Source organism: Pholcus phalangioides, unplaced genomic scaffold, assembly GCF_987345545.1.
Source record: "Pholcus phalangioides strain wild (caught in Gottingen) unplaced genomic scaffold, Ppha-v1.0 ptg000007l_1, whole genome shotgun sequence".
Lineage (NCBI taxonomy): Eukaryota > Metazoa > Arthropoda > Arachnida > Araneae > Pholcidae > Pholcus > Pholcus phalangioides.
Window position 1 is genome coordinate 147,930 of NW_028301600.1, and position 16,997 is coordinate 164,926.

General features: G+C 31.4%; 1 protein-coding gene across 7 annotated transcripts in view; it reads left to right on the top strand.

Annotated features, from left to right (window-relative positions):
- LOC149084773 (guanine nucleotide exchange factor for Rab-3A-like) overlaps positions 1 to 16,997 on the top strand; it is a 199,237-nt gene that overhangs the window by 67,345 nt on the left and 114,895 nt on the right. For all 7 annotated transcript variants that reach the window (XM_089232509.1, XM_089232508.1, XM_089232511.1 and 4 more), the window contains exon 4: positions 9,166 to 9,261. In XM_089232509.1, the coding sequence (XP_089088635.1) occupies positions 9,166 to 9,261 (96 nt within the window). The remainder of the gene's footprint in view (positions 1 to 9,165; positions 9,262 to 16,997) is intronic.

The following is a 16,997-nucleotide window of genomic DNA, read 5'->3' on the forward strand; positions in this document are numbered from 1 at the left end:
GCATGTGGAAAAAAAATGAACTCTAAACAAACAAGTACAAAACCCTTTTCCCGCCATTTTTAGAATGAATAAACAACTTACAATTGTAGTTGTCGATTAACAAAACTGGGCATCTCGTGAACGATGCCGAAGTATGCATCAGTCTACCGAAGCCATTATATTCTTTTTACCGAAGCCATTTTATTGTATTTATGGCTTGGGAATGTCTATAGCCTGTCGTCTGCGGTACTTGAACATAAGCAGCGCGGTCTTGTTGAAAGGACACAATAAAATACGCACTCTTTCCTCGAGTATAATTTTCTGCTCTTGTGAAGTAGCCCCAAAGGGACACCTGAATGAGAAGGGGAGTTACAGCTTGTCAATCACGACACAAAGGGTTTTGGGGGAAGGAACTAGCTTTCACGAGCGTCTAAAGGCGCTCTCGCCCAGAATTGACATGGAAAATTTCGACGTCTTAAAACGCTCCTGCCCAGAAATGACATGGAACATTTGAGCGTCTAAAAGCGCTCCTACCGAAAAGAAGGTTAAAGGAAAAAAGTTATAAATCTCTGTTGGGCAAAGGATTCAAGATCACAGAGAACTAACTAAGCCTTTTTTTTTAAACTTGTAATTGTCCATACATATTGTATTGCTGCTTTCTGAGAAAAAATAGTTACAGAAAAGAAAAAAAAGCTGTTTCAAAATTATCTTTCAAGTGGGCTGCTAATTATTAACAATTGGAAATTAAAAAATCTGTTAATTAGCTATTAAAAACTATAAACTTTTAAAAACTGTTCATTCGGAATCAAAGAGAAGTGAAAGAAAAATTATAAATAAACCATAAAATTTATTCTACCTACCTACCAAGATTTTTATTGATAAACTGTTTACACATAGGAAAAATAATTGAAAATATTCTCTTGTAAACAACTTTTGAGAATCTAATTTACACTTAAAACTTTCCAGTGCATGAAAAATATGTGTTATTAGCTGACCTTTTCCTTGAAGTTGGATATTTAAGTGGCCTGCAATATAACAATTAAGAATGTTAAATCGCACACACATGTATTATCGTTAAGAAATTAAACATTTCAATCTTTCAAAAATATTTCTAGGAGCAGTTCTACCTCTTTTAAAAGTAAAAACACTTTGAACACATGATTGCCAAGAATATCCGTACCCACCTCAACTCGATTAACTTTCTTTCCTTTTTTTCTTTTGGATTTAGATCGTTATCTGTGTCTACCCAATTATCACTTTTCATACATGACTTAACAGACCATAGACAAAAAACTTCAATCCGATATCATTTTCCTAGATTTTTCCAAAGCATTTGACAGGGTGCCCCATAATAAACTTCTACTAAAACTTTCAAACCTTGGTCTAAATGTTCAACTGCTTAAATGGGTGGAGGCCTTCCTCATTAATCGTAGCCAGTTTGTCTCATACAAGGGCCAGAACTCCCCATTCCTTCATGTCAAGTCTGGCACACCCTAGGGTTTGGTTCTCTTGCCATTACTATTTCTAATTTATATAAATGTTCTACCCGACTCCATAAACTGCAGTATCAGACTCTTCGCTGATGATTGTGTCATCTACAAAACAGTATCCAATCTTTCTGACCAAGAATCTCTCCAACACAACCTTAACATTATTTCCGAATGGTGGTCAACCTGGGAAATACCCCTCAACTTCACAAAAACTGCTTTTATGAAAGTTACCCGTAAAAGAATTCCCCACGATTTCCCTTACTCGATTAACAACTCTTTGATCTCTGAGGTTTCCCATTATAAATACCTGGGCATTACAATCTCTTCCTATTTCCGCTAGAATCTTCACTGTGATTATATTTTTAAATGTCTCCAAATGTCTCCAAAAACTTTTTCCTTCGCAGTAACCTGAAAAACTCCACCCGTCATGGTTCGGCAATCGTCCATGGATTTTTTAATATTGACACTTCCAGCATTCTAATTAAACCCTCACATTTCTCTGTTAGAATCAATCATTCCCAAAAATTTCAGCCCAGCTTTGCCTCTTCAGATTGTCACAAATTTAGCCTCTTCCCAAGAACTATTATCGACTGAAACAACCTACCACCAAATATTGATGGCCATGCCTGAACTCTCATTTTTTTGCAGTAAACCATGGCTCCACATACTCGGCTGTGTATTTCAGATTGTCTTGTTGAAAAATCTTGTAAAACCCTGGAGTATTAGGGTCATTTGAGTTCTGCCAAAGGATAACATAGGCCTTTAGAATGCCCAAATACTTTTTTTTGGTCCATGATGCCTATTATTCAAACTAAAATAAATTTGGGCCTTTCTATTCTTAAAGGAAATCAAAGTCTTCATTGTTGGTCTTCAACAAAAAAAGCTTCGTAAATACACTGACAAGAAACACTATAACTGGTTTGGAATTCTTGGTTTATCTCCATTGCACTTTTCCTCAAATTCTTTACAGAATGCTGTTTTATCAAGCAATTGATTCTGGAACAAGTTTTTCTTGGGCGACCAGAACCAGACTTTCTGTTAACCTCCACACACACTTGAAACTGCTTCCAAACACCACATATTGTCAATTTTGAAACACTTAGAAGTTTGGAAATAGAAATGTAGCTTTGTCCATCTTGAATAAGTTCATGATCTGTTATTTTTTTTCCAGAGAAATTTTTCTTTTACGAGGCATTTCTCTCAGTTCTAAAGTTGCAAGAAAAACAATTTTGAATATAAAAAATACAAAACAGCTCCGAAAACAAGAAAATTCAAACTAACTTTTCTTGAGCTTTAAATAAATTCCTTTCAGGGAGCAGCATATTATATGCTCTTTCTTTTCCTATAAAATTAACTCAGTCATAAGAGTTACGTACAATGCAATTTTGATTTGCATTACATTTCAAAGAGGAAAAACCAATTGTCTGATTTTTTTGAATGCTACTGTATATTGTAAAAATAATTTATATTAAGGTACAAGATACATACAAGAACTCATCTGTGTGTTTAAGTTTTTTTTTGTTTCAGTAACACAAAAATTTTAAAAATATACATACTTTATGAAATAATAACCAACCTGTACAAACTACAATAACAATGCTGTTGCTAGATTAATATCACTGATTATAACCCGCTAGAAGGACATTCAAGTTTCTTGAGGTCAATAGTATGTGTATTACTATTTGTACCTATGTAGATGGTTTGTATATGTACATATCTTTGTATTTGTGTATCTTAATATTAAAAAAAACCAATCATGATCACTCATTCTACCCACAACAATTGCTGAAAAGTCATTTGTAGATATTCCAGAGCAGAGTGTCCTAAAATTTTTGTTCCATTGCCCCTTTCTTCAGAAATTTTTTTTTTCTCGTCATCCCCCACACCCAACCTAAGCCTACCAATAGGATTTTAGGTTACACCCACAGCTTCCACCACACCCCAGACCATTTCATTGCCCACTTTGGGAAAGACTGTTTTAGAGCATAGGTGTCTAACTGGTGTTCCACAGAGATCTTAGATTCCATTGCATCAGAAGATGTGAAACTTTTCATTTGGGTTACAATACAAATAGCTGTATTGTGGAAATATTCATGGATTTTTTGATTCCATAGAACAGTCTCCTAACTATTAAAGGTTCCGTATAAATTGAAACATTGGAACCTATGGTTCTAGAGGTTCTCGAAAACCATTTCAATTCATAATCTTCTGTAATTAATTCCTGTTTTTAATCTCTAAGAATAGTTAAAAAATTTCAGTGAGAAATTAAATGTATGTGTAACAGATTTTGAGGCAACTAGCTGAAGCATTGTAATTTGCAGAAAGGCTTTGAGATCAATGCAAGGTGAGAGTATGTAAGGGTGATTGTTAGCAGAAAAAAAAATTGACTTTGCTGATGAGAGTCTAATTTATTGCTTATGAATCTTGTTTCTCAAGTAGGGAAAATGCATTTGCAAAATCCTAATAAGGGTTTCTATGCAAAAGCAGTTGATCAGATCAAAACTAAAAATCAGAGCAAATTTTGACAAAAATTTGGAATCTGCTAGATACAATTCATGTTTTGGATGCAGGAAAAAACATGTTTTTTTTTGTTTTTTTTGTAGCAGATCCTGTGGGGGGGGGGACCATATTCAAAAGGTTTGCAGCTTAAGAAAAGATATTTGAAAAGCAATATAAAAGAAAAGCAATATTTGAGGTTTTTGACGTGACAAAAACTGCCATACGTCAAAAACCTGTCAACCCTGGCTGCCGAGTAAAACAAATTTTTCTGAGCTTACCCCCGCTTGTCTACCTAGCTATAAATACCTGCCTACTAATCTGTATTTTTTTTTTCTCTAAAACTTCAACCAGATCAAATTGTCATGAGGCTTCCCTGATAATTGAGGCTCCCGCGCCTTGGGATCATAGGTCTTGAGTGACATGATTTTTCCGAATCCCCTCCCTACTTAAAAAAATACCTGATTACCAATTTACATACTTATTCTTGAAAATTGTAAACAGATCTAATTTTCATGCATTAAGGTTAAAGTAAAGGAGACGGGGACACCAAAATCATTTGTGTGCTAGGGTCTTCACATGAGTTAATCCTGCCCTGATGAAAAGGCAAATAATTGGGCCAAAAAAAATGAAATCCCAAATCTAACTGCGAGATTTATTGGATTTGGTATCCAATCCAAGTAGGATCCTGGTCAGCATGATAGTGGTTATATCATACGTATCCACTGAAGATGACACCCATAGTGTGATGAAATGCATTAGGAATTTCATATTTTTTCTGTGTATTTGCCTTTTTATTGGTCTTTTGTACTAAGATTTTTTTTCATGAGCAAAATACAACTCAATGGAGAAGAATAAAAAAAGAATTAAGCAAATTACGCTACCGTTATGCTGAATAATTAGCTAAAGCCTATAAAGGTTGGATTTGTTGACTAATGGGTCATTCCATTTCAAATCGCCCGGCAAAATGCCAAAGTGACACCCATAGTCTCAGATTTCAATGATTTTTTTTATTTGTTGCATTTACCATCCTTATTAACTGTGTGAAATATTATTTGCATATCTCTAAAACTTTTTGAGAAAAAAAATGTTGAAATTTATCAAAAACTGATGCAGATGACTTTTCCGAGGCTCAATGTTTAAGCGGCATTGTTTGAGAAAATAAATCATAACTTTTTCAATTTTCAATATATTCATGTGAAATTTTCACTAAAGTGTTCACAAAAGCATACAGAATACGAATAAAAACAATTCATACACTTACATTTGAAATTTACATGCAAAAAAATTATGTAAACTTTGTTTTTGTGGAATTTTTCGTTAGAAAAAATACAATTTTTCAAACGTATTTTTAGACCAGAGGCACAGCAGTTACCAAAACAACTTTTATTTTAAATTTCTCCTAAATATATGAAGTAAAATACTGGAGAAAAAAAATAACGGTTTTTTGACCGTTAATATGTTTATTCTGGCTCGCAACGCAAAATTCATTGAAATAAGACTGGATCGTTCCGATTTCAAATCATTCAACTAGATACTGAAATGCAACCCATCATCCCGGATTCCAATTATTATTTTTTATTAATTGCTTCTACCATGCTTGTTGACCATGCAAAGTTTCATGTAGATATCTCAAAAACTTTTTGAGAAAAAAAATGTTTTCTAACCTCACAAATGACGTCTCTTAGGCTAACCCCATTCAAGCAATATTATTTGTGAAAATATATCATAACTTTGCAGATTTTCGATATATTCAAATGAAATTTCCACTAAAATGCTCACAAAAAATGTAGATTATGACTAGGAAAGAAAATTTAAACCTTTGCATTAAAAAATTAGATTGCAAAAAAATCGGTCAAATTTAATTTTTGATTCTTTTTATAATAAAAACACAATGGCTCCCCTTTGCTTTTTCATTTACAAAAGCTCTCCTGCACAGCATATTCAGTGGCATTGAACTCTTCAGATTTTTTTTTCCTTGTTCCCCTTTCTTAAAGCAAGGGCCAGAGTTAAAAATTACAGTTTTCCCCTTGTTGTGATGGTTAAATTGAGTCTTATTTCTAATTAACTTCATCAAAATAATCATATTGGCTTTCTGTTTAATATCTTCATTAAGTGTGCTTTGAGATTCATTTTCTGGTAATTCTTCAAAAACTTTACAAACATTTTATTTTAATGTGTTGCAAGCAGATTCAACTTTTCTTTTGGCATTGTTTGACTGGCACTGTGGAGCTACTCTATGAAGTTTAATTGGTGACTCTTCTATGTTCTGTAGAGATGAATTTATTTCTTCAAGTGCTTCTTGTTTAATAATTGGCCTTTTTTCAAGTTACTTCTCTACATTACTATCACTGTTCATCTCTTCACAGTATTCAGTTTCTTCAGCTAATTTATTGTTGTTTATATTCACTGTTCCTACAGGCATGGCATATTTTTAGCCCTGGAATTGATTTTGTACAACCATTTATTTCATTTATACATGAAAAATACAAGTTTACTATCCTTAAACCTTTTGTTATTTTTTCTTATGACATTTTAAAGGATTAAAGCATGCTTTCGGATATATTTCATACTTTGAGAAAAAAGCTCTATGACACGCAGTAGATAAATGTTCAGAACTTGCTCCACTCCTCAATATTGATGTCTGATGGGTCCAATGATGTAATGGGTAACAGATTTTACACTTATGCGTAACACTTTTTATGACAGTCAGATCCAGTTTTTTTCCCAACACTATAAATTTCAGTGTCTTTTCTGACATTTTACTTTGAATTCCAAAATGATCATATAAAATATTTAGCTCAAATGGAAATTGTGTTATCATAAGAAAAATTTGCTAACCCTGGAGTAGGCTACTTTATGGAGCACATTTTCTGTCTTCAGCAAGATCATAATTGAGACTTGCATCATTTGATCCGGGGGGGGGGGGCAGGCAGTTTAGTTCTAACACTTTTGTTTTAGTCTTCCCAATGAAGCAGCAGCAATTACTCTATCACCTGCTGGGATGATAAAGTCTTATAATTAAATAAGACACCAGCTGCCCTTTGAAGGACAAAAACCAGTGTGCCATGGTTTATATCTTCACAGAAGCTATTATTTTTTACAATCGTCATCACAACAAGAAACATCACATCTTATACATCACCACCAGGCATTACATACATTAGGTTTTCAATTCTACTCTCTTCCATCTGCCTCAGCTACAACAATTAGGTTGTAGCTGATAATTATTTCATTCTTTGTGATTTAATGCCTCATATTCTGGCTTTTTATCAGCAATTTTAAATTATTTCTTGGGAAAAATATATATAGACTTGTGTTAAATATTATAATGTAGATTTTTTTTCACACAAGTATAACCATTTCATATTTATCATATACATTAAATATATGTTTATTAAAATATATGCTGTAAAAAATCAAAGTAATTAAAAAAAATTTAACACTGTTGTGGTAAAATAACTTTATAATTAAGCATGTTGAAAAACTTCAAAAATACATCTATATATATGATTAATATTATCTGGGTTTATCAAATACAAAATAATTCTTTATGCAAAAATATATCAGATTGCAAAAGTTCGTCTTTGTTGCATCATAAGAAATATTTATACATCAATTAAAAGTGAAATTAATTATTTGGAATTTGAACACTTCTAAGAATCTGAACATGAAGGTTTAATTTGAAAAATTATTTTATTCACCCAAAACCTTTTTTTCACCAACTCTCATTTGACACATTACATTAACATTTCTAATTATTTCATGAATTCATTTAATCCTAGAATTTTAAAATTTATTAATTGTTTTGAATTATTGCATTAACTACTCATGAAACTTAATTTAGTGAATACTGTAATAAATGTATAAGCGTACATGAAAAATAAAATATAAATTTCTTTTTACTAAGCATGAATCATATTAAGTCAAAATGTACAAATATAATTAATGTAGGCATATAAGTACATTGTGTTTTGTTACTCAAATGTATTAACTGTCAAAATAATGTTTACTTTTCTACAGTCTTCTTAATATATTAATAGGATTAAATTTAAAAAAGAAAATTGAAAATTCATGCTGTGCATCCAAAAAAAAGTGTTTAAAAAATTGTGTTAAAAATAAAAAAAATAAAATTAAATTTAAATGACTTTTTTCCTCCAAGGTTTACATTTTGTCTATTCATAATCTGCATTTTTTTGTGAGCATTTTAGTGGAAATTTCATTTGAATATATTGAAAATCTGCAAAGTTATGATATATTTTCACAAATAATATTGCTTGAATGGGGTTAGCCTAACAGACGTCATTCGTGAGGTTAGAAAACATTTTTTTTCTCAAAAAGTTTTTGAGATATCTACATGAAACTTTGCATGGTCAACAAGCATGGTAGAAGCAATAAATAAAAAATAATAATTGGAATCTGGGATGATGGGTTGCATTTCAGTATCTAGTTGAATGATTTGAAATCGGAACGATCCAGTCTTATTTCGATGAATTTTGTGTTGCGAGCCAGAATAAACATATTAACGGTCAAAAAACCATTATTTTTTTTCTCCAGTATTTTACTTCATATGTTTAGGAGAAATTTAAAATAAAAGTTGTTTTGGTAGCTGCTGTGCCTCTGGTCTAAAAATACGTTTGAAAAATTGTATTTTTTCTAACGAAAAATTCCACGAAAACAAAGTTTACATAATTTTTTTGCATGTAAATTTCAAATGTAAGTGTATAAATTGTTTTTATTCGTATTCTGTATGTTTTTGTGAACACTTTAGTGAAAATTTCACATGAATATATTGAAAATTGAAAAAGTTAGGATTTATTTTCTCAAACAATGCCGCTTAAAAATTGAGCCTCGGAAAAGTCATCTGCATCAGTTTTTGATAAATTTCAACATTTTTTTTCTCAAATAGTTTTAGAGATATGCAAATAATATTTCACATGGTTAATAAGGATGGTAAATGCAACAAATAAAAAAAAAATCATTGAAATCTGAGACTATGGGTGTCATGGCTGGGTGATTTGACATGGAATGACCCTAATAAAAATTATTAGCAAAAACCATTAAGTTTTTGTAGGTGAATTCATCCAGGAAAACCGGGGTGAGTTTTTCTGGGTTGGGCCCAATTTGCCAACCCTGCTGTATAGGCAATATGATTCAGTCTTTTCTTTATTAAAAAATTAATGTTGTTCTTTTTTTTCAGGAACTTAAACTTAAAGATAAAGAAGTATCCAAATTGAGCAGAATACGGGACGAGGTTGGTTTAGAAATAGAAGAATTAACTGCTAGTTTGTTTGAGGTATGTTTTTTTTAAAATGAAAAAGTGCAGTCAAACCCCAATTTAATGATGTCATTCATTTCAGGTAATTTTGGTTCTTTGACATGTTTGGTGTTATATTGAAATATGGTTGAATTCATCTTAGAAGAATCTCTATTTTATGAATACATATTTTTATTTTTCATGCTCTCACATTGTCCCATTAATATTGTTCTATTGTAGCATAATGCTTCAGCTATGTCCCATAATTCTTACATCCATTATATGTCTCAAGCAAACTCAAAGAAAATATTGGTAAATTCTACATTAAGTTGTTTATTCACACATAATTCAACGTTATTAATTTACATTACATTTGTTAATTCATTTTTACCATTAAACATAATAGCCATGTCCTCGATGTGTAAAATTTGAAAAGACCCCCACCAATTTATGTTGATGGCAATCCACTCAGACTAAGAGAATCATGATGACTTCTCTGAGGAATCAGACAACAATCGATGGCCAATTCAGTCAGAACGGTGAAAGTTCACGAACGCAGCACATTGAAAAACCGGCACACAATAACACCAAAATATTAGTAGTTTAAGAATTAGAAGATCATTTTGACAATCTCGCCAAACTATGAACATGACGGTCATCACCATTTGTATCCAACTCCAAGAGCACCAAGGGAGACAGATTTGACAATGGGAAGACAAAAATCATGTCGCTGGGAAATGTCCGACACTCGCGCCAAACCACATCATTGTGATCACATTATTAAGAGAAACATAGATGAGTTATACTGAGAACAACATGATTACAGGAAGCTGACTACATGGACCAACCGGAATAATATATTACTTTTAAGAAAGCTTAAAGAATATCTTCACTCAATAAATGATATTGAAATTTATTTTCACATAGTTCCATAACTGCAAAACTTATTAATCTACCTTTTAATGTCTAATTGAAGTAGCTCTCCGAAAGCTAGCCACAATATGTACATGTTATATGAATATACATTTCTTCCCCCTCTTTTCTCTTTTTACTTCAACATAATGAACACATTATACATATTTACTATTTAATTTCAGGATACTTGTACTACTAATTAACTTGAATTTGTATTTATGATTACTTGTGTGTTTGAATTTATATATATATTTCCCCCCCCCCCCATGGAAAATTTGTATCAGTTTTTTTTTTTTCATGATTATAACCCCAGTATTGACAGCCATTTGCTTCTTGGGTAATGTTATTTTTGAGAATGTAACTGTTATTTAATAAAATGAATTGAATTGAAATTAGTAAACCATCATTAGCAGATTACTGTGAAGAGTACCAGCGCTCAACACCCAATGCAGCACACAATACAAAAACAAGTCGTACTGTGAATGTAGGAAGAATGAATGCGATGATGATGCGTCATGCAGGACTATTTATAGTAGCATCGAACAGGTTCGTCTTTGGACCAATCAACGTATGGCAGGCACTCGTGCACATAGGAATTGATAATGTCATTCAGTAGATTTGCATACGGACATGTGGCGTTGATTTATTTCGAACATTATTATGGTGACAACAGAAGTGGTGTGTACAAAACACGTTGTCTTCACGCTGTCTCAAAAATTAGTTTTGTGATATTTTCTTAAACACAGGTGGTGTTGGATGATTAGTAAGTACATATAACTGTGCCGATAGCTTAAAAATATTATTACTAGTATGATCAGTTGAATAAATAATCAATGAATGAAAGAAAATAATTCCTTTGTTTCCCTTCTTTGAAAATCAACCTTGATAGACTACGTTGCCATCCATATTCGAAGAATTGAACTTGCATCAAAAAAACTTTTAAACTCCTAAATCTTTTAATTAAATTGATAATCAAAGTACTTTCTTTCAAGATGAATTGCAGCAAATCTTCAGCTGAAGTATGTGATGTTAAAGAAGTATTGAAATGCAAGAAATGTTCCGAGAAAAGTTCCGAGGCAGCTTTCCGTAAAATGAAAAAGGAAACAAAAAATAATTACTTATGTAAAAGTTGTGAAGAAGATGATGAGGAATCTGAGAATGAAAAAACATCTAGCATGGCAAATGCTTTGAAAAAATTTAAGCAGGAGATAAAAACATTGATGCAGAATTCAGTTGCTAGCATCCATATGACTATGGAAGGATTTAAGAGAGATATAATAGACATCACTAAAAGTTTGAATTATCATATTGAATTATTAAAAGAAGATGATAGGGTAAAATGTCTAAGTGAAAAGATATCTCATCTTAGAAATGAAAACATGAACTTGAAGAGTGAAAATATACAACTTCATAAAAATGTTGAAATTCAAGAATCTATTGGATCAAATAAAAAACGAACTTAAGATCAACCAAGAAACAGATAGAAAGAGCCCACAGAGTACCTTCATTTTCAAAAGTGAAAGTCAAACCTATCATTGTAAAATTCAAGGAGTCATCATCTAAACGTATCTGGATTGAGGCTGTTAAAAAACACCCAGCTTTGAAATCTGATGTCATCAGCCAGAATTTCATACCTCAGAGTCTTCATCAATGAACATTTGACCAAGTATCTCAAGCAATTATTCTTTGCTGTCAGAAAATTCAAGCAGGAAAACAACTATAGGTTTGCTTGGACCAGAGGTGGAAAGGTCTTCCTGAGACAGTCTGAAACATCCACTATACTTAGAATAAGAGACATTAGTGAATTAGAAAAACTGCGTGTGAACAATGGTTGATTTGTTAACTGAAAATTATATTGATATAGACCATGATGTTGCTGTCTTGGATTCGCGTGTTTCTGTTTCTGGATTTCTCAACACTTGTATAGTATGGTATCTAATCTGTCATTGCAATATACGTATATTCTTTGTAATATAAGAAGAATGAGGAAAATTTTGATAATGTTTTAGTTTACTTAAAATACATTAATGAAAATTTTGGTGTATGTTTTACTGAGATTTGGATTAAGGAGAGTGAAGTAAATATGTACATGATACCAAGGTATTATGGTTATTATAAATGTTGTGATTATAATCAATCTGGAAGGTGTTTACATATTTATCAAAAATGGTATAAAAGTTTAATTGATGTCAAATTAGTTCCTAATGGCTGAAGTATTGACATTAAAATTTTGTGAATTTAATATTATTTTCTCATTAATCTATAGATCTCATAACTTCACCATTGATCAATTCAATAGGGAACTTGAATACATAGCAAAACTCAGATATGGTTATTATGGGTGATATGAATATAAATCTAGAATATATTGATGATAATGGTGTTAATGATTATTTGAATCTATTTTATTTAAATGGTTTTTCCTCATTTGAAAAATGTATCACGAGAATTGGAATTACAAATTCATCTGATGTTGACCATGTATTTTTCTGCTCATTTAAAAATGCATTTCAATGTAAAATGGGAGTTTATGATGCAGGAATTTCTGATCACCATCTATTAATTGGTGTCATAAAAAAACATTTACCAAATAATAATGGTAATAATTTAATATATAAGGAAAAATTCTGGATTGGAACTATTTGATAATTTCATTAGAAATGTGAACTTTATGTGTCTTTGAATCTCATACTGATAATGCCTATTCAAATTTTTTTGAACATCAGTTTAAATTCTAATTTATTTACAAAAAAATATATTAAATCCAAAAATGAAACAAAAGACAATGATTGAATTACAAACGACTTAATCAAAATGAGAAATATTAAAGAAAAATTGCATATTAAACACCACAAAAAACCATTTAGACTTGACTATAAAATTGAGTATAAACAATATGAGGCTAATTTTAAAAAAATAGTAAAGATGACTATTTTAAAGAGAAATTCACTATCTTAGGATCGAATAAAAAAGAACAATGGAAGTTCATAAATAACTATAAATAATAAGAAAAATATCACTTTACCAAATTATGATAATCCACACCGACTAGCTGACTCTTTTAATACCAATTTTATTGATCGGGTGAAAAATGATGATATAAACAATCAAGAGAGTAATTTTATTCATATTGAAAATTCTAATATTATTTCATTTTGTCATTCACCATACCTACAGAGGGACTTAGACTTGGTTGAAGGGGTGCAGAGAAGAGCTATGCGTGTCCTTATTGGCACACAGGGCTTGAGTTATGAAGAGAGACTTCATTTTTTGAATATGTTCCAAATTTTCAACGGGATGGATAGGATGGACCATGAACTTTTAGTATACCGCCAATCGACTGCTTTTACAAGGGGACACCAGTATCGATTGGTGAGGGACAATGCAAGGTTATGGTGTTGCAGGGAGTTTTTCTCTAATAGGGTTGTTAATAAATGGAATAGCTTACCCCCGGAGGTAGTAAATTGTAACGCAATTGACACGTTCGAAAAGAAATACGATAAACATGTTGGGGTAAATCGAGAAGCTATCCATACTTAGAATCAGACAACCATAAGTATTCTTTATGGGCATTGTATAATATTTTGTGATGTGTATATATTTGTTTATAATTTTTGTTAATTGCATTTTTAATTGGGTTGCTGTATTTTTGAAATATGACATCCATATTTTTATGGCCATCTTTTTCTCAGCCACCTCGTTGGGCATTTTGCCTGTTGTGGCATTGTATTTGTTGTTTGAGAAATTGATTTCACACAACTTGATAATTTAATTAAATCACTAAATAATAGAAAATCTGCGGGAAGTGATGGCTTAACACCCAGAATGCTCAAGATTATCTGTCGTCACCACCCATCAGTTATAATTCATCTGATCAACAAATCTCTAAGTACCAAAATTTGTTTTACTGAACTCAAAAAATCTGTTGTCACACCCATATACAAAAAACAAAGAGGATTTTTGAACAGCTACAGACCTATTTCAATATATTACCTGTTATGTCGAAATTGATAGAAAAATGGGTTAAACAACAACTCAATTCTTATTTAAAAACTATTAATTGTTACTCACATTGTCAATTTGGTTTTAGAGAAAAAATGAACACTGAAATAGCTACGACTAAATTTATGGATTACATAACAAATCATATAAATAATCATAAAAAGGTAGCAGCTGTGTTTATTGATATTAGCAGGGCATTTGATTCAGTCAATTGGTATATTTTATTAGAAAAACTAAAAAATACTGGAACAAGAGGCCTTCCCCTTGACTGGTTTAGATCTTTTATTACAAATGGAAACAATCGGTAAGAATTAATAACAGTGCAAGTGATTTTAAAATAATAAATACAGGGGTGTACCCCACAGGGATCGGTTTTGGGGCCAATACTTTTCTTAATTTATGTAAATGAAATACATAATGTTAATATTTCTGGTCATTTGCAGATGATACTGTCTTAATTTGTACTGCTGACACAACTGAAGATAATTATAAATATCTTGGATTAGTTATCTTGTCCAACTTGAAATAAAAAGATCATACTACTTTAATTGTTAATAAACTAAGAGCAATTATGAGTTTGATGTTTAAACTAGAATCTATTATTTCATATAACGGTTTGAGAGAAGTGTTCTATGCCATATATTATTCCCACATATATTATATGGATTAACTGTCTGGGGAGGAACATACAAAAATTCTATTCTATCTTTAAGACGTTTATATGATTTTTTCGACGAGATATTCTACACATTAACAATAATTTCTCGCAATGTGATGTATCACTAATTCTTTTTAACGTACGTCAACTTTATTTATATAAAGTATTGCTGTTCATGTATGAAAATCCTGACTGGTATCTCAACAGAGCAATTACACAAAGAAATACTATGTGAACAGAAAATCTATATCAGATACCATTACCAAGAAAAACAATTTATAAAAAATCTTTATGCTTTTTTGCTCCAAGGTTATGCAATGAGTTTAATGGTATTAATAGGCAACAGTTTTCACTTAATATGTTTAAAAGAGCTATAATAAATTGCGTATTTGAAATAATAAATATTGAACAGGTCATTTTATTTGATAATTAACTAATCACTGTAATTTGAGAGAGAGGGGTAACATTTAAACATTTAAGTAATATTCTAAAAAAAAAGTTAATTTTGATATTGAATATTATTGTGTAATATTATTGAGTATTGTTGTTTTTGTACACTTTCTCTCAAGGTTGCCGAGGAGATTGTCCCATTCGTGTTACTGTTTATGACCCATGGAAGGATTATATCCCTTTGGGTCAAATAGTGTTTGTTTTGTTGTTTTCTTTCTGTCTTGTATGTTTTTGATTTTGTCTTGTCTAAATAAATAAGATTTCACCAGGTCTCCTCAAAGAAATTAATTTTTCAGAAGAGTATAAATTGTTTTTATGTAGGGTTAATATCAGTTCATAGACAACCAAATGTCGTAAGCCCAAGACGTTTTTAATGGTTGAATCAAAGGTCGAAACTGAATAATTCCTCAGCCACCTCATTGGGCATTTTACCTGTTGTGACCTTGTATTTGTATAATCTTAAAGTTTGAAAAATCGATTTTCAGTGGCCATGATAGAAAGTAGATTGGTCTTCTAATCACTTCTCCAAATTGTTATTCCATATTATAATCAAGATTGTATCCATGCGTAGCATAATGTTTGTAAAAATGACAGTTGTAATCATTTCTTAAGCCATTTGTTAGATGAGATTTGAGCACTATATCATAATTTCAATCTGCAGTCAAGCTAAAATAAATTAATTTTATTTGGAGATTCAAATACAAAGGCCACATCAGGCAAATTGCCCAACAAGGTGGTGGCTGAAAAAAATTATGCCCATAAAAAATATGGATGTCAAGTTTCATATTTCCATACCAATCATTGATTATTAAAAGATCATGTTCAACCTGCTTTTTAAGTGAATTTACAAGTCATTACAAGTGTAGAGAATAACTGAGAAAAAATCACCAATGAAAAAGGCAAATAAAGGGAAATTATGAAACTCCTTATGCATTTTCACACACTATGGGTATCGTCATCAGAGGATAAACTATCACACTGACCGAGGATCCCACTTGGATTAATCATCAAATCTTAACTCTCGGTTGCTCAGTGGAAAGAAACAATATACGTCTGTCCACGTCAAACGTCATGACAAAAAATTGTTGATTTTTTCTGAGTATTATTAGGCAAAGTTGACCTGCTCTTACAGAGAATAACCGAGTCATCGGCATATGTTATTATTTTACCGAAAATTTTCAATGAACAAAAATCACTAATAAGAATAATTAAAGGAATCAGTCCTAAAACAGAGCCCTGGGGCGACTCCTTAAGTTATAGTTGTATATTCACTGAAAAAGAATTGTTTATTTTAACTGTTCTCTCTTCTATTTAGATAAGAATTGAACCATTGTAATATCTCACCTCTAACACAAGTATTAGATAATTTATTATATGTAAGATCTAATGGTTGACGTTTTCAAATGCTTTTGAGATGTTAAGAAAGAGAGAAACAGTTTTTAATTCCATCAATACTTCTATGGATGAACCTACAGAACTTTACAGTATCAAAGAATGAGTACTGCAAAAGAGTGTGAATGCACCAGGGTTGTTTGGTTTATACCATGTTTAAAAAAAACCAGTTTGGTATTATTTTTTTAAATCACATAATACTAGCCTTAATATAATTTTTTCCCCTTGGGAAGTATCACAGTTCTGTATTAGCCAAAGTTTTTCATTCTTATCACATTTTCTAACCTTGGGTAACATTCTGATGGTATCTTTAAATGAAGAAATGAAGTGTTATGAAGATGGTAGTGGATTTTTTTGA